We start from the raw sequence: 26,357 nt of genomic DNA on the forward strand, positions 1-26,357 counted from the left end.
CATTGTCAAACCAGAACGACGATGCTGTTTGTTCACTTGGAAATGTTCTCATTGAAAGTTCTGTTTGTTTATAAGATTTACAAATCCAAAATGATCTGGTACCTTTGACTTTCTCAACACCATCTCATCTGTGGTGCTGAGGAAGTAAAACAGGTGTGTTTTATCGTGACGTCACCGTGTGTCTGGTCGTTGGTTCGTCTCTCTGGCAGGTGAACAGCAGCGCCCGGGGCGGCGTTCGATTCGTTGGCTCGGTCCTCCAGCAGGTGAGCGGGATCACCAACGGCAGGGTGCACAGTCCGAAGAGGGGCTGCCGCTCCCCTCCACGCACCCCTCCTCATACTCCGCCTGGAGACAGAGAGCTGGAGGAGAACACCTACAGTCCAGGTGAGACACTCGTCTCTTGTATCTCTCTCTGAAAATTTTTTTGGCCTCAGTGGACCTGCTCACACACTTCACTTTATCCTGATAAATTAAAACCTTCCTTTCACATCCTCATAAGCAGTACGTTAAAAGCTAAACTTCATATCTTCAAATTTTAACGTGTATTTTAAATACTAAAGTTTTGTCTCCTCATCTGTCCAGACTTGAGGCTGCTGGTCTTCTTCCACTCCTGGGCTCCTGGCTGTGCTCCTCTGGACTCACTGGCCTGTCAGTACCACCAGGGGGCGCTCTCCATGCGTGTGTCCAGGAAGGGTCAGGTGGTCAGCTCCCTGGAAGCTGATTGGCTGGAGCTGACTGCCGCCTACTACCGGAAAGGCTGGTCATTGGTGGACTCGTTCGTCTACTGGGACACGCCTAAAGGTTGGTTTGGTGTTGGGTGGACTCTTAAAGGGACGGTTCATCCAAAAATCAAAAATATATATGAGGACAAAGGAAGCTGCATCTACCGTTAGCTCACCTCGCACCACTGAGTTATGTATCGTTACAGCTCAGCCGAGGAGGACGCCATTAAAATTTACATCTCACGCTGTCAAGGGCTCGAGCCTCTCGTCCATGAGTAGATGCACGCTTCCTTCTGTGTGGTGATACAGTGCCAAAATGATCACAGTACCTGAAACCTCCTCATTCTGCTGAGGGTTAATGACGCACACCTGGGGCCACTCGTTAGCCTGTTCCCATGTGTGTTCACTGAATGATAGGAAGGACTCTTGCTTTGACTCTGGAGGATCCTTCCTTGGAAGTACTCGTCCTACTTTGAGAAACAGTATAAGTATAAAGTTGCCAAACATGGAAGAAGTCAATTACAGTACTTGAGTACACCTGCGTAGCAACCTGTGGACGTGCAGGTTGGTTACACTCATTTGGCGATGATGTGATTCTCTATGCATACAAAGGGAACACATATGACAGTGTGTGTTTCTTTGCATCTTAATATTTTTTTTTAAAAGACAGTGAAGAAGAAAAAGACTCAGGTTTAAGTTGTTTAGAGCTCCTGGTGTTTGTCCTGTTCCATGATTATCTTCTCTCATAGACCAGTGATTCACACATGCCCTCAGACTCAGTCACTTCCTCCCTGCTCTCTCTCACTGCCTCTATATTTGGAGCTGTCTTCCCGACCTCGGCAGACCTCACTTCCTGTTTCTCTGCGGAGTGGCAGACATCCACATCATCTGTAGACCTCTGAGGCCTGGAATAAATATAATACACACACTGACACACACATTCAGGCTCAACCAGAAGCCTCCACACACACACACACACACACACACTGAGCTCAACCTATTTCTAATAAGTGGGTCAGCTCAGTGACTTTCTCTCATTGTCACGTTCCCTCGGCGGTCTTTGAGCACTAAAAGGATTCCCTGTGTGTTCTTAATTGGCTCCCTGACAGTGTTATTTATGTAGAATATAATGTTTAATGATAAAAATATGACTTGATAAACATTAGTTCACCTTTCACAGTGACGTCTGTGTGTGTGTTTCAGGCGAGCCGGTGCCACGATCACTGGAGGGACTGTTTGTGTATGAGGAGAGAAGCACCTCTCCTCCTGCCAATGACACCATCGTCGTGGAGCAGTGGACTGTCATCGAGGTCAGTGTGTGCGTGTGTGTGTGTGTGTGTGTGTGTGTGTGTGTGTGTGTGTTAAAAGGATCGTGCATGACCTCATTCTCCTGAAAGCAACATGAGGTGAAAATGAAGTGCAGAATCAGGCCGACAGTGAGATCTGTTCAAGGGTGAGAGGACGAAGTGTCTTACTGTAAAGGGTCCATTCACCCAAAACCCATTTTAGTCCCTGTTACACTGCAGCACCTTCACACTGTTACACTGCCTCGCAGGTTTGTATAAAAGTTACAGTGGGGGAATGGGAGGACACAGTTGTCTTGCCTTTGATGCAGCGGCAGAGGAAGTAACAGTGCCTGAGATAGGTGTGACATTTTGACGACGTGTTAAGGCTCATTTATGCTCCCTTTACGTACAAAAATGTATACGTCCGTTTCAAACGATGTTACCGTCACTGTCCACATACTTCCATGCGCCCTTTACGTTGGCATGGATGTTAACCAATATATCCACCAGGGGGCAGCCCAGCGTCAAAAGTTTATGACAACAGCAAACTCAAAAACAAACATGGCGACTGTGGAGGAGATATTGATAACGTACCTCTTGCATAAAAGACAAAACAGAGGCAGCGTTGTAGGAGGCGGTGGTCGGTGAGGCCGTTAAATACATAGCGACTGGAGGACGGAGAATTCTTTTCTCTAGTACTGCCGATGAGAGAAATTGACGACGAGCATCATTTCCAGTACTTTAGGATGTCCGCCGAAGCATTTGATAACTTGCTTCGCCGGGTGGCCCCCCACATCCGGCATGACAAGTCGCACAGCGTGCCTGTGAGTGAGGCAGAGCGACTAGCTGTCACCCTGCGCTGCCAGGAGAAGTAACATCATAGAGATGTTTATGGTTTCTAACTAACTCGCACAACCTTTCCTCAAAAAGTTCTGCCATTGTTATTTCTTCTTCGTGTCTCACTAGAGCTACGTATCGAGTAGTGACAGCAACACTGCCCCCACGGTCTCCGGTGGTACTGCTCCGTTTGGCCCGTATCCGTAAGCTTTATGGAAACGTGCAGAAATACGAACGCAGAGCACGGACAGAAGGCTCCGTCTGTATCTGGATCCGTGTTTATCGTTGAGCATACATGGGCTTTTAAGCGTGCAACCCACTGTGGGAGATTTGAAAAGTAGCAGTTAGCAGCTAACTCAGAAAAGAAGAACAGCGGCCGAAAATGTCTGCAAATTGGGAGAACAGCGAGAGCTCCTAACCCTCTGAGCAGACGTTGAGATCAGCCACCATAAAACAGGGACACTAAATGATTGTTAGGGGTGCATGATATTGGATTTTTTGCCGATATCTGATATGCCGATATATAGCAACTTATTTGACCGATAAATGACACTGACATTGATAGATCCACATTTTCCTCACCTAATTTTAGTGATCATCAAGTCTCCTCTGTGGTGAATTAACATCATATTATACATGCATGCTCTTATGGTGACGGCCCAGGTGGAGACATGAAATACTGTTAATATTGTGCGAATAAGAAAATGCATGTTGCTTGATTCTAATAGTTCATTATATATACCGATGACATGCCGATATTATCGTGCATCCCTATTGATTGTTATTGCCATTTTATGGTCTGCTGTAATGCCTCGCCTACTTGGGGCAACAAAAAAGTGTGTCTTGGTGTATCAGTACAAGAGACGAACAAGAAAGGACAGCAGAGACACCTGCACATCAATGTGACTGGGCTAGAAAAAGGTCCACAAGCTGAGATCAGAGCAAAAACAATTCTATTTGTTTAAGACATCTGTGCACAAGAAACATTTTTATTTTGCTGCACAGATTTTTCTGTGTGCTCCATCTGCTGGTGGGCCATCACACGAGGTTAGATACTCGTTTGGCAAACTGGAGATCAGTTTGTGTTTGAGGTTTGAAGTCTAGTCTGAGTAACAGATTAATGAGTTTATGGTCTTATCAGACGCCAGAACACGTCACAGTGGTGTTTAAAGGTAGGATCTGGAGGATTTTCAAACAAAACAAAATACAGACATATACAAATGAAATCCTGCTTAATCATCACCTATGGGCTTCTGCTCATGTGTGGTGACTCTGTTTGCAGAGCTCCTGCCCTTTAACTGTTTTTTGATGTTTTTGTGAGCTCGGACCACTTCTGGGCGGAGATTTCCCCAGCCAATGAGAGAGTGCAGGTGCCGTGCCCGAGTGTGTCCGAGTGTGCACCAGCGCGAGCCTTGCCTGAACCTCTTCTGTGAAGCCTTCTTCCATACCTCTGGGCTCTGTACACCCGGGAGAGTTGAGCCTGATAGGAGGGGCCAAATTTGAATGTGTGTTTACAAACAGCAACTGGAAAATCCTCCAGACCCTACCTTTAATGCTCAGATTGGATTTTACAACTTCGGAAGGCAATCACGCCAGGGATTATTTTATATTACAGCACAGTGATTGTGAGGTAAATACCTTCATAATACAGTTAATCCAGCAGGAACATGTGCCTGCATGTATATGATTGGCCAACGCAACACCCTGCCAGATGACACCATATTGTGTTGCAGCAGAAGTTGAGCCAGGTTCGGTTTCTTTTTGGACGACCTTGTGTTGTTTTGTCTGAGCCCCCTGCTGCCTCTGCAGGCCGGCTCCATACAGATAAATGAGAGAGATGCTTTATTTTACGCAACTTGTGAAATACCTTGTCTGTGTGTGTGTGTGTGTGTGTATTGTTACTGTTTAAAGCAGTGGTTCCCAACTGGTCCAGCTCCTAACTGTCAGTTAGTCACTCACTCTACAGCAGGAAACAGCACTTCAAAATAAAAGCTCTGTGCTGGATATTCACTGTCCATCCAAATGAAGTGTTTTTTACAGACTTAACATGTTTGTGAGTCACTTGCGGTCCATTCAGAGTTGACACGTGACCCACTTTTAGACTGCATCCCACTAGTTGGGAACCAATGCGGAAATACGAGCTCCCTAAAAGAAAACATGACAGCTTGCAGGAACAGTTGGATCTGGTTGTAAGCCGGACCTACTGGTGTCTTCTCCCTCTTTAACAGCTGACTTATCTCTAAGTGGCTCTTACATATCTATATGTATTGTGTTGCCACTCAGGGCTCCAACGTGAAAACAGACTATGGGCCCCTCCTTCACACTCTGGCAGAGTTTGGTTGGCTGCTCACGTGTGTGCTGCCCACTCCCATCATCCGACACGACAGGTAGGTCTAACACACACTGTAACACTGCTCTGTATCATGTTAAAGCCTCTATGAGCTAACCATCACTCTGTGTGTGTGTGTGTGTGTGTGTGTGTGTGTGTGTGTGTGTGTGCAGTGATGGGAACTTGGCCACAAAGCAGGTTGTGTTTCTCCAGCGGCCGGTCAGAAGTCAGGCAGCAGCTCAACCCAGGAACCAGGTGAGAGAACAGATGACTGATGTGATGCAGAGTAGAGCCTGAGGCATTATGGGAGTTTTCGGGTTGTCCATGCGTACACACATGTCCGTCCCATCCTGGTGAACACAATATCTTAAGAACACCTTTAAGGAAATTTTTTCAAATTAGGCACAAACGTCCACTTAGACTCGATGATTAACTGATTTCGGTAGTCAAAGGTCAAAGGTCAGTGTGACCTCACAAAACATGTTTATGCCCATAACTCAAGAATTCACATCTTGATTCTGACAAAACTTGACACAAATGTCTAACAGGATAAAATAATGAAGGTCAAAAGGTCAAAGGTCAGCTTGACTGTGACATCATCATGTTTTAACGTCATATCTCAGGAACAGAAGGGAATGCTTATGCTTTGTTTTACACCATTTGTTCCACAACTGTAGTTATTAAAACGCTGTGACACAGATGTGTGATGAGGCAGGATAACATACAGTAAGAAATTAAACGTTACCATTAAAGTGAGACGAGCTGGTGGATATAGTGCGGTTGTTTATGTTTGTTTTATTTAGATTTATCATAAATATATTAAAAAAATAAAAATAAAAAATGTTTTATCTTGACTTAAAAATGCATTAAAATGAAGCATGCGTTATGAAATGTGTAGCGCCTTCCGAGTCTTCCAATCATTCAAAGTGCTTTTACACTACATGTCACATTCACACACTGGTGGTCGAGGCTACCATGCAAGGTGCCACGTGCCTCTCAGTAACCATTCACACACACTCACACACAGATGGAACAGCCATCGGGTGCAAGTTGAGGTTCAGGATCTTTCCCAAGGACACTTTGACATACAGATTGAACTACTGATCCTCCAATCAGTGAACGACCTACTCTGCCTCTGAACCTCTGTCTGCCAACGTATACAACCCCACTCACCGACCCACCTGTAATAAGCCAATACTGGCCCTTGTTACTCCTAATTATTGATGAAAAAAATTGATTAAACTTTTCCTGCAAACAACAGCCATTTTAAAAAAAGACACATAATTAGTTTAGTGGAAAAAGAAGGCCAATATTTATTCAGTCAGTATCATCCATGCGGAGGAAGATTGACTGATGGAGATCCATCACTGTGTGAGGCTGTGACTGCAGGGAGAAGCTGTTTATGTGACGACACTGCACCCTGGTGAACACAGTGGGAGCTGCACTTTACCCTCAGCAGTGTTGCTGTGACTCAAAATGTGGCTCAGTGAAGGTTAACAGAGAAATAAGAGTTGTAGCCTGTTACTATAGATTGTCCTCTTTAAGATGTGTTTTAAAGACAAATTAAAAGTTCTGGGACATAATTCAAAAGTTAAAGACTTAATGGACAGATTCTTAATATCTGTACTACTCTTTCTACTATACTACAAAGAAGAGAGAGATATTTGCCTTTGACTCTCATCAGTAATTTTCTTTTCCAGCCATATCCAGCTGCAGGCTGGCAATATTCATGATAGGCCCAAAGCAACAATTAAAGGCCATTAAAGGCCAAATAATATGTATTTATTTTGAGTATTCCTGACTCCTTTTTGTTTCAGTGCTTTGGAAGTTTATTGAGAGCAATTCTTGTTTTTTTTTATTCCCCCAGAGAAACATTATAAAAAGCTTTTTCATTTCTTTAAACCAAAATTCAAGTAATTTCAATGGAATCGAAGAAATAGTTAAAGAAAGTCAAGGAAAACCGTTCATTTTAATTTTCTTCGCTCTGCTCCACAGAGTAAGTGTTCTCTATCTAGTAAGATCTCCTCTAATAGTTTTAATCAACTCAGGGGAATGTATCTTAACATAATTTCCCCTCTTGAAAATATTTTTAAAACCAAGATATTTTAGTCCCTCCTTCTTCCAAACTATCTCGGTTGCACCATGATGTGCTGGAAAAGTCAGACAGTTGCTTCACTCTTGTTCCAGTTTACTTTATACCCCGAAAAGTTGCAAAACTCCTTCATGAGATTAAATAAGTGTTGCACTGAGTTTGCTGGGTAAATAATATGTCATCTGCAAATAAATGTGTTTTGAAATCATACCCATGCAAAAAAAATAAAAACTTGGTGATGAAGTTCAACTTCGCCCGGCACTCTTTGGGTCACCTGGCTTCACTGAGTCTTACTTTGTTCATCCTGAATACCCAGAAACCCTCTGGCTGTGAGGCGACAATATTTACCACTGCCCCACCGTGCCGCCTCCAATTGGACAGTTGTGCCAAATATGAAGAAATTCCCTGAAGGCGTTTTCGAGGTATCGCGTCATGGAATTAAGACAGACAAGGTCACAGTGTCCTTGACTTTGACCACCAAAAACTAATCAGGTATCGTTTACTACATGTTGACATTTGTGCCAAAGTTGAAGAAATTTCCTTTAGGCGTTCTTGACATATTGTGTTCTCAAGGATCGGACGGATGGACAACTGTCTACCTGCGTCATGGCTATCGTTGGTGCAGAGACATAAAAAATGCCCCTTGCTCTTTATTTCTTGTTTCTTTATTATAAAGTCAGTGCTGTCATTGTTGATCTGAGCTGAACTCCTGTCTGTGTGTTCTCCAGTCTTTATCTGTGCACAGCGACGTGTCCAGTCGCTCTGTGAGTCGAGCGGTCAGCAGCCCCGTCCCTCCAGAGGAGCTGTCTCCGACCGCCGGAGGCATCGGGGGCTTCCCGGTGTTCGGAGGAGGGTATCCCAGCGCCCTGTCTCACCTGGAGGAAGGAGGCTTTGAGCAGGAGGAGGGGAAAGCTGAGGTCACCTGTATGTGAGCAGGGCAGACGGACGGACGCAGACTGAAGCTGAGGATTTAAACGTTAAAAAATGACCTGAACTCTGGGAAATCCACAGACTGTTGATCACGTTCATTTTAACAGAGACTTTAATGTAGAAGAGCGCCGCACTTTTTAAAAAACGTTTTTAATGAAGCCATAATGAGGTATTATTTACATCTACGTCCAAACTTTTATATTCAGATCTGTTGGGGAGAGACACGGGCACGTCCATGGGAGACACTTTACACTTTAATGCTTCTGTTTTTCTGATGAGTTCAGGTGTTCTTGGGAAATTGCTCCGTTACTATAAAGCACAGACTTCTGCACAGTTTGGGAACAACACAGGAGGTGAGATGAGGAACAGAGGGCTCTACTTTCTTTTGACGCAGCTCACACGTCTTACAGTTTAACACATTTTTGTTTCCCCTCAGCCTTTTTCTTTAGTGTCACATCACCCTCACCTCAAACTCACAGCTCCTCTCCTCGTTTGTAGACGGAGGCAGGATGTGAATATTTATCAGGGAGTCTGTCACAGTTTTCCTGTGCACATCGGTACTGAAAATAGTACTGCCTGACATCATACACTCACACAGAGAACAGTATTTTCCTGTGACATCACAGCCAGCGAGGTGCTACCAGGAACTTTTCAGTGTTGTAAACTGGAGACATTTTATATATCAGTGTTGACCCCGTCCTCATGTTTCATCTGACTGGTGCCATTTTAAAATAACTCTGGAAACGTCTCATCATGCATTCATTTATTAAGTGTTATTTTATATTTCCTCTGTGATACTTTCCTCAGACGAGACTGCAGACTGCTGCTTTACAGCTGACATGGTACTGGACACACACCTGATACTTTCTCTGTGAGGATGAAGTAAAGATGAAGACGATATATTTTAGTTTTATTTTAAGGGAACTCCACCGATTTTACACATCAAAGTTTGTGTGCGGGTTTTTGGGAAGTACGAGTGCATATGTGGGAAAAAAGGTTGTATTGACGAACGGTTGGGGCTGAAGAGAATCTGTGGAAGCTCATTTCTGCCAGTGTGATAAGAAAAGATCCTGTCAGACAATATTATGAGACTTTCTCAAATAAAGACTTGTCACAAAAAAAACAGACTAGTATCTCAAGATAACATGAAAGACTTTGTATCTTAAAATAATGTGAAACAATGCTAATTCATTATTAGATTTAAGAGTCGCTTTTGAGAAAGTTTTTTAATATTTTGAAATACTAACTCTACATTGAGAGAGTTCCTTTTTATTTTGAGGTAATGAAGTCATTATTTTGGGCGAGTTTCTCATTATTTTGTGATACTGGGTAATTATTTTTGAGTAATTATTTTTTATTATATTTGGAATATCTCATTACGTTGAGAACATTTCTCTATTTCAGAAGTGACTTTAAGAAAGTTTGTCATTATTTTGAGATCAGTCATTTTTGAGAAAATGCATAATTATTTTGGAACACAAACTGATTACAATTAGAATATTTATCTATGTTTGAGATAAGTCATTATTTTGAGAAAAATCCTCCTTTTCACAAAGTTTGTCATTATTTTGAGATCAGTTATAATCGAGCATGTTTTCCAACATTTCTCTGTTTCAAAATAAGTGATTTTGGGAAAGTATCTCAGTTATTTTGAGATGCTAACTCGCTACATTGAGGTTTTTCTATTTAGATTTTCAAGTCATAGTTATTTAATGACACTGAGTCATTGTTTTGAGAGTTTCTCATTTTGTGATACTCAAAGTTTCTTATTAGGTCTCATTTTGAGATCCTATGACTTTATTTAGACGGAGTCATTATTTCAAGATAATTAAAGGATAACCTGCATTTTTCAACCTAGATCCTATTCCCCCATGTAAATTAGACAAATTTTAAATCTGGCCCAGTATTAAGTGAACAGAGCAACAGGCTGTAATGGAGGCACACAGGGCAATTAACTATATGTCCATTAAAAGTGGTTATTTTTGCCCCAGAGCGACACAGACTGTTGTTGTAAGTGGCTGAAGCGTCTTTTTACCGTTTGCTTGATCAGGTCTGTTGTTGCTTTGTTAAGCTAAAGTCTCCTTCTGAAATATCACGAGATGTCACTTGTTGCAGTGGAAAATTGAGTGTACATAAAACCGTTGTTCACCTCAGTCTCTTTGACCAATTTGCATAAGGACATATGGCCCTTGTTGACAAATGCCAAACTTATCCTACAAGTCTTTATTTTTTGAGATATTGTCATTATTTCCAGACGGTTTCTCATGACTAAGATCTTTTCTGTCATCACATTGGCAGAAATGTGTTTCCACAGTAAGACAAGTTTGAAAGTGTGAAGAAATCTGGGGATTTGTTAGAAAGAAGTGTTTACCAGACCTCTGCAGGCTTAATTTGCAGCTACTAGCTTAACACACCCAAATCTCTTCTGAGCTGTTGGTGGTCGGGTTGCATTGTGGGTAATGTAGGCACCAGGTTTAGACCAGGAAGAATAATTTGTGAAATTAAGAGACGACTCCTTTATAAAAGTGTCCACTGAGTCTGAGAATGTTTCAGGAGTGAAAGTGTAAAATCGGTGGAGTTGTCTTTATTAAACGCCATGAAAGGGATGTTGTTTTAAAGAAGATATGATGCTGCTGTATATAAATATATTAGATGTTAGTCATCATTGTGCAGATTCTGACTTACTGTGATGCATGTTATATTGCGTCTTTGGGGGGAAGTAATGAGATCAAAGGAACTGAGAGTATAGTTTTAGGTTTCTAGTGATGTACACACACACACACGCCGCCCACATCTTGACTGCTCCATGTTTTAAATGTGTTACGCTCCACAAACTCCCCGTCAGAGTTTACTAAATGTCAGTATTAATATTCCAGCCTTTCCTTTTTTTGGAGAGTTGTACATTTTGCCTCCTTTTTTATTGCATTAAACACTATTTCCCATGGTTTGTGCGTCATGTCTGATTAGCAGCGTCTTCTGCAGTGTTGGTTATGACTCAGTCTGGTTATGATTAATCAACACAAGTGTCAGATTTCACACCCGTCTGCAGGAAAACACTGAATAACTTTCAAATGTCCACACAGCCACCTGAATAATAGGTCTTTTTTATTAACAGACATCATGAAAATGTCGACAGTAACAAAATTTTTTAGTCCATTTAAAAAAAAAAGTGGGTTTGGATTGACAAGACTCCTCCCACAAAATAACTTAATGAGGGGGAGGGTAAAAGAAGGGAGGTTGTGCTCCGATACGTAAATGTGGCCAATATTTCATCCTTTCCTCGAGGTATTTACTCGTTAAATATCAAGTAAAGAACTGGCCTACAGCAGCGCAGTCCTGTCACGTGTCTATCAGTCGAGGAGAGGGGAATATCAGGCACATTTCACACAGTATTAAAATGGGGGCATGTCACAAAGCAGGATCAGAGTTAGCCAACGAGCCTTCCTAAATACTCTGAAACACTGTTCAGAGGCCAAAGAGAAAGAATATCTGACTGCTAGTACACTAACAAAGCTAGAGATTAAGTTTCTTTGATCACTACCACACAAGCCACACACCTACAGTTGTGTTTTAATAGCATTATTAAGTCAGCAGGCTAATTTAGTGATCCATTTCATGGGACAACCCCCCGAAAAACAGAATGGTAGGCAACACAAGCAGATAGAGAAACAGAAGCAGACACAAAAAGTGAAGCACCATCAGAAAACATGACAGTGAATTAAGAGAGGAGGAGAAGGAGGAGGAGGAGGAGGGAGGAGTGGGGTTATATACAGAGGGAGGGGAGGCTGTCAGTGTGTGCCTTTGTCAACAATACAGGTCACCATGATTACATTTTTTTTTTTGCAAATCCAGCTGCTTAAAGAAGATTAAAGGAAAAAGGGGTTTCCCCTAGAGGAGTAGTGTGAGAGCAGGGGCTGCGTCCAGAGACACAGTGTGAGTCTGGACAAACACAGAGAGTGTACATAGGATAGAAAACGTCATCTTGTCCTGCAGGCATGGCTGAACTCTGCTCCCGCTATTCTTTAACCCTTACTTCCTTTGAGATAGACACAGGTGACGAGGGTGGAGGGACATGGACAGTGTTACTAGACAGGAGCCTTAATACACTGTAGTGTGTTTATATATTTATATGTGTGTGTTGTGTGTGTGTGTATGCAGGGTGTGTGTGTGTGTGTGTGTGTGTGTGTGTGTGTGTGTGTGAGTGTGTCTCCTCTGTCGTGTGTGAAGTCGTGTGTTTTACATGTGTCTCCCTTTATGGCAGCAGCTTGTTTCTTTAGGCCTCGCTCTCCCCGGCTGATGAGGTGTTCTGCACTTCCTCCTCCAGAATGGGCACGATCAGGTTGTCCTTGGACATCAGATTGTACTTCATGACGAAGCGCGTGAACCGGTGACACAGGAACGTTTCATTCTGTACACAGACACACGCGCCACAATAAATGAAGTCCTGCGAACTGCTTTTAAGAAAAGGTTAAAGACAGAAAAGTTACACAAGGATCTGGTTCAGGAAGTCCTCCCTGACACCGACTGTTTACTGCACCTGGGAATATTATCTATGAGCATGGTCTGTTTTTGTAATTAAATTCTAATTGCATTTTTAACATGAAAATTGTTCATAAATAACGTTCGAGATGAGCAGGGCCTGTGCAGAACTGATGACCAGCGATCGCTTCACACGGTTTGCCAGTTAGATTCATGTCTGACTTCATCCCGACCCTGACGTCATACAAAAGTGGACCGCAATAATCTTGTGAGATCAAGGCGGCCGCAGTTTTTAGAGCCAGGTGCTGCAGTTGCTCTTTACGGACTGCAAGACCCGGAGCATGATGGGAAACGTCTGGCTCTCACCTGATCAAACAGCTGACTGGTTTAGATGTTGACTCAATGAGATGATGTTTAATATAAACTCCTAATTTTTGTTGAATGGGAGAGAGCTTGATTTTACTTCTCTGATTCTTTAAATAGTTTACATGTTGAGTGACTGATGGTGAAGTTTAGTAGTCACTCAACATCTGTTCATGTAGTCATGTACAGAACTGAGCCTGTAGCCACTGCGGCAAGGACACACGCTCTACCCACTAAGCCACCGGGCCATGCCCTGCCTTACTGTTTAGAGACTCAAGTTTCAATTTAAGAGACTAATTGTACCTAAACAAAAACAACAAAAAAACTCAGAATTAATTCCAAAACATGGGCATCTTTAAAGTGTACTCGCTTCATGAGATACTTCCAGTGAAACCTACCTCATACTTGTCAAATATCTGGCGGTGATGGAAGTAGGCATGAGAGAATATCCTATAGATACGACGACAGACGGAGCCCAGTTTGGCCACTGATGACTCCTTGATGCTCACCCTAAAAACAGAAGACAAATCACACAATCACAATCAGAAATACTTTATTGATCCCCGAGTAGAAATTGTGATTCATTACAGCTGCTCCGATGTAAGGAATAGAGATTTATATTGTAAGTAAGACTAGGCGTGTGAAATAGAAGTGTGTAAATATCAAGTAATAAAACGCAATAAAAGAGAAATAAAAATGTGTATTATACTACAATGTCTAACACTAGTACTTGAGACGTTGAGAATAAAATATATATCTTCACTGTGCTGAGTCTGTAAGTGTGTAAAAATATACAAATCTGCAGCTGACTTTTGTAACTAGAGTGTCTGCTCATTGTTTTTGTTTTCTGGCTCACAGCTCTACAGTTCTGGTTCACTCTCGCTGCTCTCATAGTGTTGTTTTCAGAAAAATCTGTAAAATGCCACAGTGCACCAGCTGCTCAGCAGGAAACAGCAGACAAACACAGTGGAGCATTTAGCAGCTAAAGAGACAGATATGTCCCCTGGGAGATTGTGTTCACACTGTGTTTCTGCTGCCCCCAAGCGACCACAGAAAAATCAGGTTTAGGGAGGACCACTGACCTGCTGGGGAAGTATTTGTTGCTATTGAGAAGACAGGCAGCTCCGTCCAGCGTGTGCCTGGTGTAATCAATGGCAGGGCACTGTGGACATGTAAATATGACCGTCATTAACAGACATAAATCATACTTTGGGATACATACATACATGGAGATAATTCTACTTATAAATGTGACAAAAACGATGTTCCTAACTCACCTCTTTGGGTGTCTTGTGGGCAGCACATAAAAAGATCCACTGCTCTGTGGCTGTCATCTGAGTGCAGGTGTCTGGATGGCATTCACTCTGAAGGAGGAGAGACAAGTGTCACTACAGCTGATGTGATGTCGATACGAAGTCACGATAAACTTATTTAAACCACTCCTCAGAAGGACCTGCTGTTTCACCTCTTTTATCAGATGTGATACTGGACATGACAATGTGCGACTACAGCAAAATGATTCAGGCATGATGATGAAACTATCTGATTAATTGACTAAAGAGATGCTGATGATTTTGGTGTCTATGTTCCTTTTATAAAAATGGGTAAAATAACTGCTCTTTACCCCAAAAAGTGCCTTTAAAACATTAAATTGCATCTAATTTAGATCTTTGTCTTTAGTACTAACACAAGATTGACAAAACTTCCTTCAATCTAAGCATCCTCAAAATACGAAAATTAGAAAAAGTCTGTCTATCTGGTGAGTTCGATGACTTACCTGCAGTTTTACAGCTAGTCCATTGAGCTCCAGGCAGAACTGCCTACAGACACACACACAACAAGAGCAACATTAGGAGACAATAACATGAACGAGTCATCCTGCTGTATCTAATGACAATTTAAACACAATTTATGGGCAGGGGTTAAAAGTTACTTGAGAAGCTAAGTACATCTATACTGCACGCTGCTCTCCTGTTCATTATCATCTATTCATCTTTTGTATAAATCCTATGTCCTCACATTTTTGACACTGTAAACTAAGCAAGAAATCCAGAACCATTTATGGTATGTTTGAGGTACCTTCAAAATAGCATAACATTATTTCATATTAGTTAAATACAATGCATCAAGGAGGTCAAGACGTCCTATGTTGTGTTCATACCGGGCACGAAAATAAAACAATTCATGCAAGTGAATTACATGTAAAGTCAATGTGATGTGGTCAGACGCGACATGGATGCAGCATGATGGGTGGAGTGAAGCAACGAGAGTGACGTGAATTAAGCGGCATGAATGAAGCAAGCAGCGTTTTTTTTTTCATTGTTTTCCATGTAGACATGCAGCACACATGCGCACACTCAAACGCCAGAGCGACGCTGTTGTGGCGCACAAACGTTCCAGAGGACCTATTTTTATATGGATTTTTTTTAGAGCTTTTTTGCCTTTAATTGATAGGACAGATGTTTTAGCGTGAAAGGGGGAGAGAGAGGGGATGACATGTAGCAAAAGGCCGAACGTGCAGCCACTGCAGAAAGGACAGAGCGTTTGTACATGGGGCACCTGCTTTACCAGGTAAACTAATGAGTGCCCTGTGAGCACCTATTTTTCAGGACGCAAAGACTGCGCCTTGAGATAAACTGAGCTCAACAGACGTTTTAAGACGCAACATGTGTATGAGCCCTAGCACAGTTCTGCTGAACTGGGTTAAGTGAATGAATAAAGAGATCAAAAAAGAAACATAAAGAAATCCACAACCCCTGAACCTTCCAATAACATGTAAAATAATGTGTCCAAAGTATTCAAACTTCTTCAACATACCTGAGATGCTCATACTTCCACACTCCTTCATCCTGACCCTCTGGAGGCTCCAGGATTTTGTCGATATTGGAGCAATCTGATCTAATGTTCTGCTGAATGTACTGAAACAGAACCATCACACAACACATTGTTATTAGAGACCCTCACAGAGCCACAGCAACATACAAGATCTCCATCACCTTTATATGGCCACAATACACTAGTAACACTACTCTCTTCTTGTAAGCTCACACACCTGAGGTCCCCAAACATGAGGTCCACAGCTGGATAGTTTTCATATCAGTGTTCATCTTACCAAGTGACAGTGTGACATTTTCTCTTTGCGTTACCCTGAACAGTGTCTCCATTGTACTAAAACTTTGGAGGAGAGTCACTTGTTGGGTTAACTTAACCTGCTGAAGCCTGATACAAACCTCCTCTGATATTAGGAATGCATTTTGTCTTTCATCGCTTACATTGGAACAGCATTAGAAGGGGATCTGTTCATGGCAAGTAGGGACAGGACGAAAGATTACAGCAAACATTCCTCCTGTTCACTCAGCAACCATATGGGCACATGAATATTGTGTCAGGACACACATGGAATAATGTCCTTAGACTTCAATTTTCTAAACATATTTATTGTAGCTGCTGACTGAAATAAGCAATAAATGCCTTGAATAACGTACACAATGATTGTTTATACTTACATAAAGTCAACCACTCAGAAAAAGCATGTTACCCGATCATTCATTTTAAAGCCATCATCGGCTGATACTGATAACATGCTGATATTACCGTGCATCCCTAAAACATAGTTATGAATACTATATACCATTTATGCCAACATATCCCCCTAAATCCTACAAATTGGACTTTTGACTGGACCTTTGATACCTTTATTTATTGGTTTATTCACAGATTCAGATTACCGTAAAACTTCAATTTTAAGCCAAGCCCCAATTAATCACCTAGGCCCTTTTACTTGCCTGGTGTAGTAACACGTTTTAAGAAACAAACGCCTGTCTCAATTAGAGGCCTGGTCTGATTCCCAAGCAGTTTTTTATAGAAGATCTTCTGAGGTATAAAAGTGGGCTTTTGGCTACTTCAAATTATGTGTCTATTCCATGATAACCCTGTAAGTTATTCTTATTAATCAGAGGGCTTTTTCATAAAAAATAATCCAAGCTGTGAGGACTGTTTTAACAGGATAAAATGGTGTTGTGTCAGTGTGCAGGGTGCTGTAACTCACTCTGTCTCTGACACTCTGTCAAAGCTAAATCAAATGAATGATTCATAGGTGATATATTGTCTGAAGCCTAATTTCATACAAGTAATATTCATACTGGTTTAAATACACAATTTGATTGTATTTCCTGATCTTTGCTGAGCAACAGTTTTGTGTAAAAGGAATTAAAGGCCTGTCTCAAATACAGGCCTGTTGATTTCAGTGATTTAAGCAAATAATAGCCCGGGCTATTAATTCAAGTTTTACGATAATTATACTACATATAATGGACAAATTCATCACGTAGTATTATCATGGGTAAGATAAGAATCTACTGATATCTTGGAGAAATTCACAAGCTACCCTGCAGTAAATATAGCAACATTGATCAATAATTATAATAAAATAATATGACTTGCTTTATTCTGAAATGGGCCTTTTTGCGTAATGAGTACTTTTACTTTTAATACATTTTAAAATGTAGGAGTTTAACTTGAAACATGGTAGTATTACAGTGTGACACTGCTACTTTTACTGAGCTCTGAATACTTCTTCAACCACTGACAGATGGGTGGGGAACACACACACACACACACACACACACACACACACACACACACACAACATGTCAACACACCTGTTGGACAGCCAGGGTGCTGTCCATCTCCTCAAATGATTCATCCGGCCAGTTGTAGAAATCCTACACATGGAGGGAGGATAATTTTAGTCTACACACTCAGAGTGGACAGAGCTGCTATTGTAGCATAAACAATGCTAACCACATAACTATCATCTGACGTGAACTAACGACCCTGCCGTCATTACACATATATGACCAATGACATGACGAAAGGAAGCTAACGTTAGCCATGCTACGCTAACTTAAGTTTGGTGACAAGCTCTCTGCTGAGAGAACACCTTACTGTTAAAGCTAGCAGCCGTTTATTTTTCTACATTATCACACAGATTACGAAGCTAACCTGACGCTAGCTAGTTAGCTTGATAACGTCAGCCGGGGTGCGACTGCTTCCTGCAAAGAAAACAACTAAAGAGCAGTAGATAAGTTAGCCACAGTGGCGATATAGACTCGTTTGTGAACCAAATTGGCTGAGTGGCTATATAGGCAACATTTATTGATACGCAACGGAGCTGATAAATGTAGAGCAAACCCTATTTAATTTAACGTTCATCCAGGAACTAGACGGGAGCAGCAGCTAACGATAGCTAGCTGGCTATTTCCAGGTCAGGCCCCTTCTTATGTGTAGTCTGCGACCTGAGTTATCGACAAAAGACGTGAAGTAAAACACCAGGACTCGAGTGAGACTTTATCGCAGAGTCGTGGGAGGTTGTTCGCGGTGTTGTTGGGGTGTTCCTGCGGGGTGGAAACGCACCTTTGCCTTGGTTCCAGGCCGATTCCTCCTGAGAACTGCAGTACCCTCCGCCATGACCATCTCGACAGAATACCCGGATGTTCGTCAGCCGCTGTGTTGTAGCAGCGGACTCGGATATGAATCACAGACGGCGCAACGAGCACGACGCGACGGGCTCATATTTAATTTATTTTAGGTTATTAGAGGTTTATTTTAATTAATTACACATTTATAACCAACACTGGAAAGTAAATAATTACATTTACTCGAATACTGTGCTTTATTAAAAAAAAAACACGAGGTAGCTGTAGGCTCCTCAGTGGAGGAGTTTGTCAGTATTCAAATACTTAACTTAAAGGGAAACTTCACCCATTTCCAGAGTTCATACATGTTATCTTTAAGGTCTGAGACAGTCCAAAATTATTAGTAAAAATGAACCAAATCTAAATCTAAAGTGCTAAAACTCAAATTCGTGATGTCATAGAGTATAAAGTCTGGAGCTGCTCCTTAACACAATGACTGGTGGAAGATGTTATAGATGACACTGAGAGGAATGTTCTGAGTATATGGGTATATTTGCTGTTTCAACAGAACAAAGCTCATTTGGATATCTGGAAAGAGATTAAGTATCTCAGGGTCTTGTTCACAGTGAGGGTAAAATGGAGCGTGAGACGGATCGGTGGTTTCGTGTGGCCTGCGCCGGACCGAGGTGGTGAAGAAAGAATGCAGTCGCGGATACAAGCGGCTGAAATGAGTTTCCTCAGTAGGGTGTCTGTTTGGGCTCAGCCTTAGAGATAGGGGGAGGAGTCAGACATCTGAAGGGAGCTCGGAGTAGAGCTGCTGCTCCTTCGCATTGAAAGGGGTCAGTTGAGGTGGTTCAACATCTGATCAGGATCCTCCTGGACACCTCCTGTTAGAGGTGTTCCAGGCATGTCCCACTGGTAGGAGGCCCCGGGGCAGACCCAGAACACACTGGAGGGATTACATATCTCATCTGGTCTGGGAACACCTCAGGGTCCTCCAGGAGGAGCTGGAAAGCATTGCTGAGGAGAGGGACATCTGGAATACTTTGCTCAGCCTGCTGTCCTCACAACCCAGCTTTGGATAAGCAGTTGAAAAAGGATGGACATCTGGACAGAGGCTATGATATGGTATCATATCATCATAATGGTATCTTGACAGCCTATCAGAGGGTGGCACACACAGAAAGAACCTGCCTCACTGTCAGATGGAAGCACACAGCTACACCACACCTCAAAACATTTTCTGTATTGTACTGTACACGGAGCTTCTGCTGTATTAACTGTTGTCAGAATAAACACAGACTTGTCATAAATCCTTCTTACATAACGACACAACCCAGAGGCCCACCAGTAAAATCAACAGGGACTCAACAGAAGGCCCTGGGGGACTCCAACAGGTCGATCCGGCCCTGACAGTCACTCAGTAAATAGTTAAATTAGCTCCACGTTCACCAGCTGCAGCTTTAAATACTGCTGAAGACAAGAATGCATCACTAGTAATACCAATACAAATTACAGTATGTAATCTATTTTACACAACAGGTACTTTAACTGTTAAATAACTTACCTCACTTTTGACTGTGTTAATATATTTCGTTATATATACACACACACTATACCTAACTATATAATATTACACCCAGACTATGTATCAGTCCCGTTACACTAAATACCATTACTTAGCCATATGAGACTGTATGCTGTGTGACCCACTGGTTGTTCTGGTAGTTACTGGTTTGTGAACGTTGGATGTTGTTTGTGTAATTCAAAGCACTCTCTGGCACAAGAATTTCCTTCAAGATAAATAAAGTTATATTGAATTTAATTAATATTCTTCACAAAATCAGACTGTCATCAAACTTGCACGTTGTCTTACAGTACAAGTTTAGTTTGGACTTACAGTATGTCGCCCTTTAGAGTAAGATTTGCCTTTTTAAAAATCAACATGGAGTGAAATCAGGTGGGTTTATCAAGCTCTACGCCCCAAGGTTTCATTTGTTCTTGCACAAGTCATGTCCATTTCTGTTTGAGGTAGTAAACAGTAGTTATACAAGTATACACGAGTACTGAGGGCGGCCGCAAGACACAGTCAAAAGCTACAGAAAAATTTATTAAGTGGACCTTGACTTCAGAATATTTAATCATGGGTACACTGGACATAAACTGCTTAATTTCAGTTTGAAACAAGGAGACAAAAAGACAACGATCAACAGTTCACCTTTATTATTGTAACAAAATGTGGTTAGAATTATTTACAATTGTATAACATAGAAAAAGAAAAGAAGAACAGACATGACAGAGGAAACTTAATGTCTTCTCTCCGGGGATGATGACAGGGACCGACATGATCTACAGCAACAACACGATGAAGACTCATTCGACGTATTTACCGAGGATGTCTCCGTCACGGAACAGGAAATAGTCCTGGAGGATTAAATAAATAAAATGTAAACAGGAGGGCAGAAGAGGAAACAAATCTGAACTGCTTCCTGTGACGACTGTACCATACCTTGTCTTCTAGAGTGACTTTAGTTCCTCCGTACTCTGGTAGAAGAACTTTCTCCCCAACCTTCACACTGACCGGCAGCACGTTCCCTTTCTAGAAAGAAACAGAAGATATCAACCATAACACCGGTCATTCCTCACAGCACATACACCTGTATATCTCCACCCAGAGAACAAGCTCCAGCACCGGGCTGAGATAATTATCTCACCTGGTTGACAGAGCCGGGTCCGACCGCCACCACTGTGGCCTGCAGCACTTTGCCTTGAGACTTCTCTGGCAGCATGATGCCCCCTTTTGTTACCGTCTCTGCGGTGAAGCGCTCCACCAGCACCCGGTCGAACAGGGGGAGGAATTTTCTGAAGGCCTGTGAAGTGACCACAAACATTATAACACTTTACCTCTGTTAAACCACTGAGTGAAGCCCTGATATGTGCTGTAAGAACCCCAAAATACCACAAGGGGGCCGTGTTGAGTCAGTGCTTCTGTTACTGAGACCCAAAGTCAGTGGACTTCAGACTGCACCGACTTCAGAGTCAGAGAGTTTTAGAGCTGTAACTATGAGTCGATCGACAGAAAATTAATTGGTGACTTTAATGAAAATCTAATTATCATTTAATTTATTCAGCAAAAAAGCCAAACATCATTTGCTTGTTTCTTAAATGTGAACATTTGATGCTTTTCTTTGTCACAACATGATATTAAACTGAACAGCTTTGGATTTTTGGACTGTGGGTCAGATAAAACGTGCCATTTGAATGTGTCTCCTTGGGCTCTGGGAAATTCTGCAGGGTGTGTTTCACCTTTTTCTGACATTTTATTCACAAAACCAAGGATCAATAAATCAAGAAAATAATGGGCAGATTAAATAACGACGAAATGACTCATTAGTTGCAGCCTTGGTGAGTTTTATCTGCAGCACCAACTGATAAAACACAATCTCTAAATGACTTTAAGTGGCATAAAAGTGATGATGACAAAATGAACAAACTCAGGATTAAATGTTTTAAACAGAAATATATTTGGATTACAATACAGGAATGATTAATCAGCAGTTGTGGTTGGTGTTTAAGAAATTAAGTAATTTTTTAGGCAATAATTATTTGCTGATTTCATGTGAGAATTTAATGCTTTTCTTTGTCATACAGGATCACAAACTGAGTTTTAGGATGAAAAACATGCCATTTTAAGACTTTCCCTTGAGCTCTATTGTCACCATTTTCTGACATTTTATTGACAAAGTGGTTAATCAATAAATCAAGAAAATAATGGGCAGATTAATGAGTAATGAAACATATTGTTAGCTGCAGCCCCGGTGGGTTTGCGACATCTACAAGCACAAACTGATCAAATAGAATCAAAGTGAAGTGATATAAGAACAAGAACTCTTATGAAAAGACAATACAAAAAAACTCAGCCCAGGAGTCAGTTGAAATGTGTTTTCAACACAGAAAAAAAATCTGGTTAAAATACAGGAATGATTAATCTGTGGCTGCTTTGAAGGAGGGAGGAAGGTAAAGAGGAGGGAGGAGGAAGGGGGAGGTTACAGAGAGCTTAATTAAAGACAGAATCTAACCAATAAATGAGCAGCTCCTCACAGACGCAGCCTTTGTCAAGTCAATTATTACAAAACTAAAGTCAGCGTTTCTTAATAATGTAGTTCAGGTTAGGAGCAGCAGAGGAATGAGGGAGGACCAGATTTAAAACAGCAGCTGCCAACATGTCTGATAACAGCAGATGTTCCGGTGACCTTGAGTGAAGGTTGTTTGGGAAAGAGGTGGTGCTGGTGGTGGAGGGAAGTTGGGGGGTGGGGTAAGGACACGTCCCAGTTTGTTGACAGATCAGATTCAGTAAACGACCAAAGGAGGTGGAGTTACTTATTCATGGTGACAGTTTAACCCGAGGCCGCAGACGACTGCTGATAAAATACTTTGATTATAACGTAGATGCATCTTTAAGTTTTGGGGACTCGGTTACAAAATCCAGTCAGAAACAAACAAACACTGAACGATGATAACAGCTTTGATTTGTGATGAAACGTCCTCCAGGTTTTTAAACAAGATAACGCTCAAGGACGGTTCTTCCAGAAGGTTCTCTGTTATGAGGTGGTGGTGGGGGGGGGATGTTGCATAAGGTGGTTATGATTAACTTCACATTCCCTAACTGCTGGCTCCATAAACTGTTTTCATACTCAAGTGTTTTACACCATTTATATAACATGGAGATTAAAACCTTTTATTTCAACAGCATCTCAAACTACAGGCTCAAAAATGACGAATGAAATCAGTTTTTTAAAATGTTCATAAAGAGTGAACCTTACTGCAGGGCGGCTCAGTTAAATACAACTAATAAACCAGTAACGTTTTTGGGGCTGGTTTTTTTTTTTCATAATACGCTGGTATTCTGCTCAGTGTTGTAAGAGTCCAACTTCCCCACAGCATCTCTGTGAAATTAAAAAGGATATTTTGCAAATCTAATCATGCACAAACATGTAGTTTGTTATTTCTGCTGCTTTGTAAATTCAGTTTCACTCTGATTTGACTTTTTTGTTTTTCTTTTTCACTATTTTTTTTTTCTTTTTAATTTTATTTGATAGGGACGGTGCAGTTTAACATGACCAAGTATGACACTGAGAGTTTATAATTAATGCCAATTTCATCTCTTTCCCTAGTCGGGCTTTTATATGTTGGCCTATAGTGCTGATAAAATATATCACAACACACGACAAATTTAAAACTATGCAAAGTTGAACTAGTATTTAAGTTCTAGTGCATCTTTAGTAGTACAAAAATGTCTAAATGAGAAAGTATAGAAATTGTAAATAATTAAATGTATTATTTAATACATACAAATAATACATAATAATGATAATATTTAATCAAAAGTTAGAATATACAAAATAAAATAAATGAGAAAATAAAGTGTAAAAAATTGTAAATAATAAAATATAACATTTAATATATAATAATAATGTATATAATAATTTAATTAAAAGTTAGAACAAAATGTCTAAAATAGAATAACAAAATGTCTAAAATAAAATAAAAATAAAACAACAAAATAATAAAAATGGAAAAAAGAATATAAATTGCAAATAATGAAATATAATGTTTAAAATATAATAATAATAATAATAATAATAATAATAATAATAAATGATTTAATTTAATTAAAAGTCAGAACATTAAAGCTCTATTAATTTAGCAGTTATCATATATATAATATATAAAATCATATATTCCAGGTTTTTACAATAAAACCAAATTTAATTATAAAAACCATTAAACACGAGACTGATCTGTCCTATGGTGAGCATGGACAGGTCGTGAGGTCACAGCTACGTAACGGAAGCCGGAACTGGTTTAAACGGGCATACGGTCCAAATTATTCACTGACCAAGGGCATGCATTGCAAAATATATTAATTATCCTACTAGCAGGTAATAATATTATTAACAGTAAGAGAGGAAAGGCACAAAATTATTGTGAACACTGGTGTGTGTGATCATGAATTCATTGATCCACATGTGCAGCTGCTGAACTCATGAATGAATGAATGAATGAATGAATGAATGAATGAACGAACAGTTACCTGTAGAATTATTACTGTATCTGCACATGATCGCAGCTCTCCCGTCTGATAATTAGACAATCACTATGTGAGGCAGCAGAGACATGTGTTAGCTAACAGTGAGTGTGTAGCTGCACATATTAAACCTGTGTGTTCTCCTGTGACACTTTAAACAGTGAATAATACAGATGAACATGTGTGTGTCTGACACATGTCCCTCTCCTCTCTCTGCTCTCCAACAGCTTGACCTTGTGAGTCGATATTAAAGGTAGCTAACACATCATTAGCTCGATGCTAACGCTAACTTAGCAGCCTCTCTTTCACACTGTATTTAATTATCTGTCTGTCTGCTGTATTAAATATGAACACGGACATTTTGTGGACAAAGTCTCTTACCATTTCAGGACGTGTGAGAGCTGTGAGCGTCCACGTGAAGCTGCAGCACCCCGGTTTCTTCTACTGACACTGAAGGGGAAGCTCTCCACGTGAGGAAATATCCAGAACGCGCATGCGCAGTGCCTGCTCAGAACTTGCCTGAAGATTTTTGGACAAACAGAAAGTTCCAGTACACCTGAGGCAAACCGGAAACACACGTGTCCATCCATACATCTTATTTTAATAGATTAATATATGTTATATGCGTGTTTCTGCAGTGTTTCCTATTTTATTCACACATTAGCAGCTGGAGCAATATTGCACAATGTCAACTTTGACCTTTGTTTTTTTCCTCCAATGGCACACAAGAAAATTCTAGAAGCGGCGGCCCCGGAACGAGCATGGACACATACTCTGAATTATAAAATCACACAGAGAAATAAACACATGCATGTGACAATGATAAAAATCACAAGTAATGACGTTTATATTTAACTTTTGATTTTATGTCATAGATACTTTAAATGATATGTCGCCAAAGGAGCTTATTTAATTATAAACATTAATATAAAAGATTGATATAAGCAGTGTTGGGAAAGTATTCTTTACTCAAGTAAAAGTACTGATACCACACAGGAAAAATACTCCGTTACTGGTAGAAGTCCTTCATCAAAAAAGTTACTTAAAGTAGCCAAGGTAAGTATTTCAGGAAAATGTATTTAAAGTAATAAAGTAAAAGTACTCATTCTGCAGGAAGAGGCCCCTTCAGATTCATAATAGAGTAAAAGTACTACTACTACTACTACTACTAACAATAATAATAATAATAAAGATAGAAAGTGGATGAATGGAAGGTTACCAGCTTGTGAGTAAAAATAAATAAATAAATAATTATAAATAAATTATTATAAATATTATAAATTATTTTTACTTTATTATTTTGTATATGATTTTATTTATTATCTATGTATTATCATTTTTGTATTTAAATGTAAAGTACTCATTAGTAAATAGGTACTTTCACATATATTTAACTCTAATAATTAATGTGCCCTCACTTAAAAAAATAAAATGAGAATTAAAAAATATATATAATTATTATTTATTTAAACAATAAAATAAAAAATAAAAATAAGAATTTAAAAAATGTATTTAATTATTATTTATTTAATCAATAAAAATAAATAAATAAATAAATAGATATTTTTTTAAATAAAAATAAAAACAATACATGAAATAATGATTGTATATATTGTTTTTATTTTTCATTTATATTTTTTAATTCATTATTTATGTTATTATTATTTATTAAAATTTAAAAATAAAAACAAAATAAAACGACATGTCAGATAATAAAAAAGCATGATGTATAAATAAATAAAAAATATTAATAACTGTACGAAGCCTTAAAAAAAGATACCACTCTGCATAATAAAGTATATATATATATAAGT

The 26,357-nt window shown here is 40.2% G+C and overlaps 2 protein-coding genes across 4 annotated transcripts in view; one reads left to right on the forward strand and one right to left on the reverse strand.

Moving 5' to 3' along the window:
* Positions 1-11,463, forward strand: part of rftn2 (raftlin family member 2) — a 33,632-nt gene extending 22,169 nt beyond the window's left edge. The window contains exons 4-9 of the mRNA XM_049594038.1: positions 210-384; positions 583-801; positions 1,926-2,032; positions 5,129-5,232; positions 5,348-5,429; positions 7,995-11,463. Of these exons, the coding sequence (XP_049449995.1) occupies positions 210-384; positions 583-801; positions 1,926-2,032; positions 5,129-5,232; positions 5,348-5,429; positions 7,995-8,198 (891 nt within the window). The 3' untranslated portion in view covers positions 8,199-11,463. The remainder of the gene's footprint in view (positions 1-209; positions 385-582; positions 802-1,925; positions 2,033-5,128; positions 5,233-5,347; positions 5,430-7,994) is intronic.
* Positions 11,464-11,953: 490 nt separating this feature from the next.
* LOC125899609 (MOB-like protein phocein) lies at positions 11,954-25,072 on the reverse strand. Of its 3 annotated transcripts, XM_049594041.1 has the most exons (9): positions 24,925-25,072; positions 21,170-21,325; positions 17,700-17,762; positions 15,856-15,956; positions 14,816-14,858; positions 14,316-14,402; positions 14,121-14,200; positions 13,437-13,548; positions 11,954-12,604 (listed from the first exon to the last, which is right to left on the reverse strand). In XM_049594041.1, exons 1-9 carry the CDS (start codon positions 24,925-24,927, stop codon positions 12,470-12,472), a joined length of 780 nt encoding a protein of 259 aa, XP_049449998.1. In that variant the 5' UTR covers positions 24,928-25,072; the 3' UTR covers positions 11,954-12,469. The 3 variants fall into 3 exon arrangements, with proteins under 3 accessions (XP_049449998.1, XP_049449996.1, XP_049449997.1); XM_049594039.1 differs by lacking the exons at positions 21,170-21,325; positions 24,925-25,072 and adding an exon at positions 18,454-18,549; XM_049594040.1 differs by lacking the exons at positions 11,954-12,604; positions 13,437-13,548; positions 14,121-14,200; ... (2 more) ...; positions 15,856-15,956; positions 17,700-17,762 and adding exons at positions 20,657-20,879; positions 20,965-21,054.
* Between the last annotated feature and the right edge of the window lie 1,285 nt (positions 25,073-26,357).

The sequence above is a fragment of the Epinephelus fuscoguttatus genome, linkage group LG13, assembly GCF_011397635.1.
Source record: "Epinephelus fuscoguttatus linkage group LG13, E.fuscoguttatus.final_Chr_v1".
NCBI lineage: Eukaryota > Metazoa > Chordata > Actinopteri > Perciformes > Serranidae > Epinephelus > Epinephelus fuscoguttatus.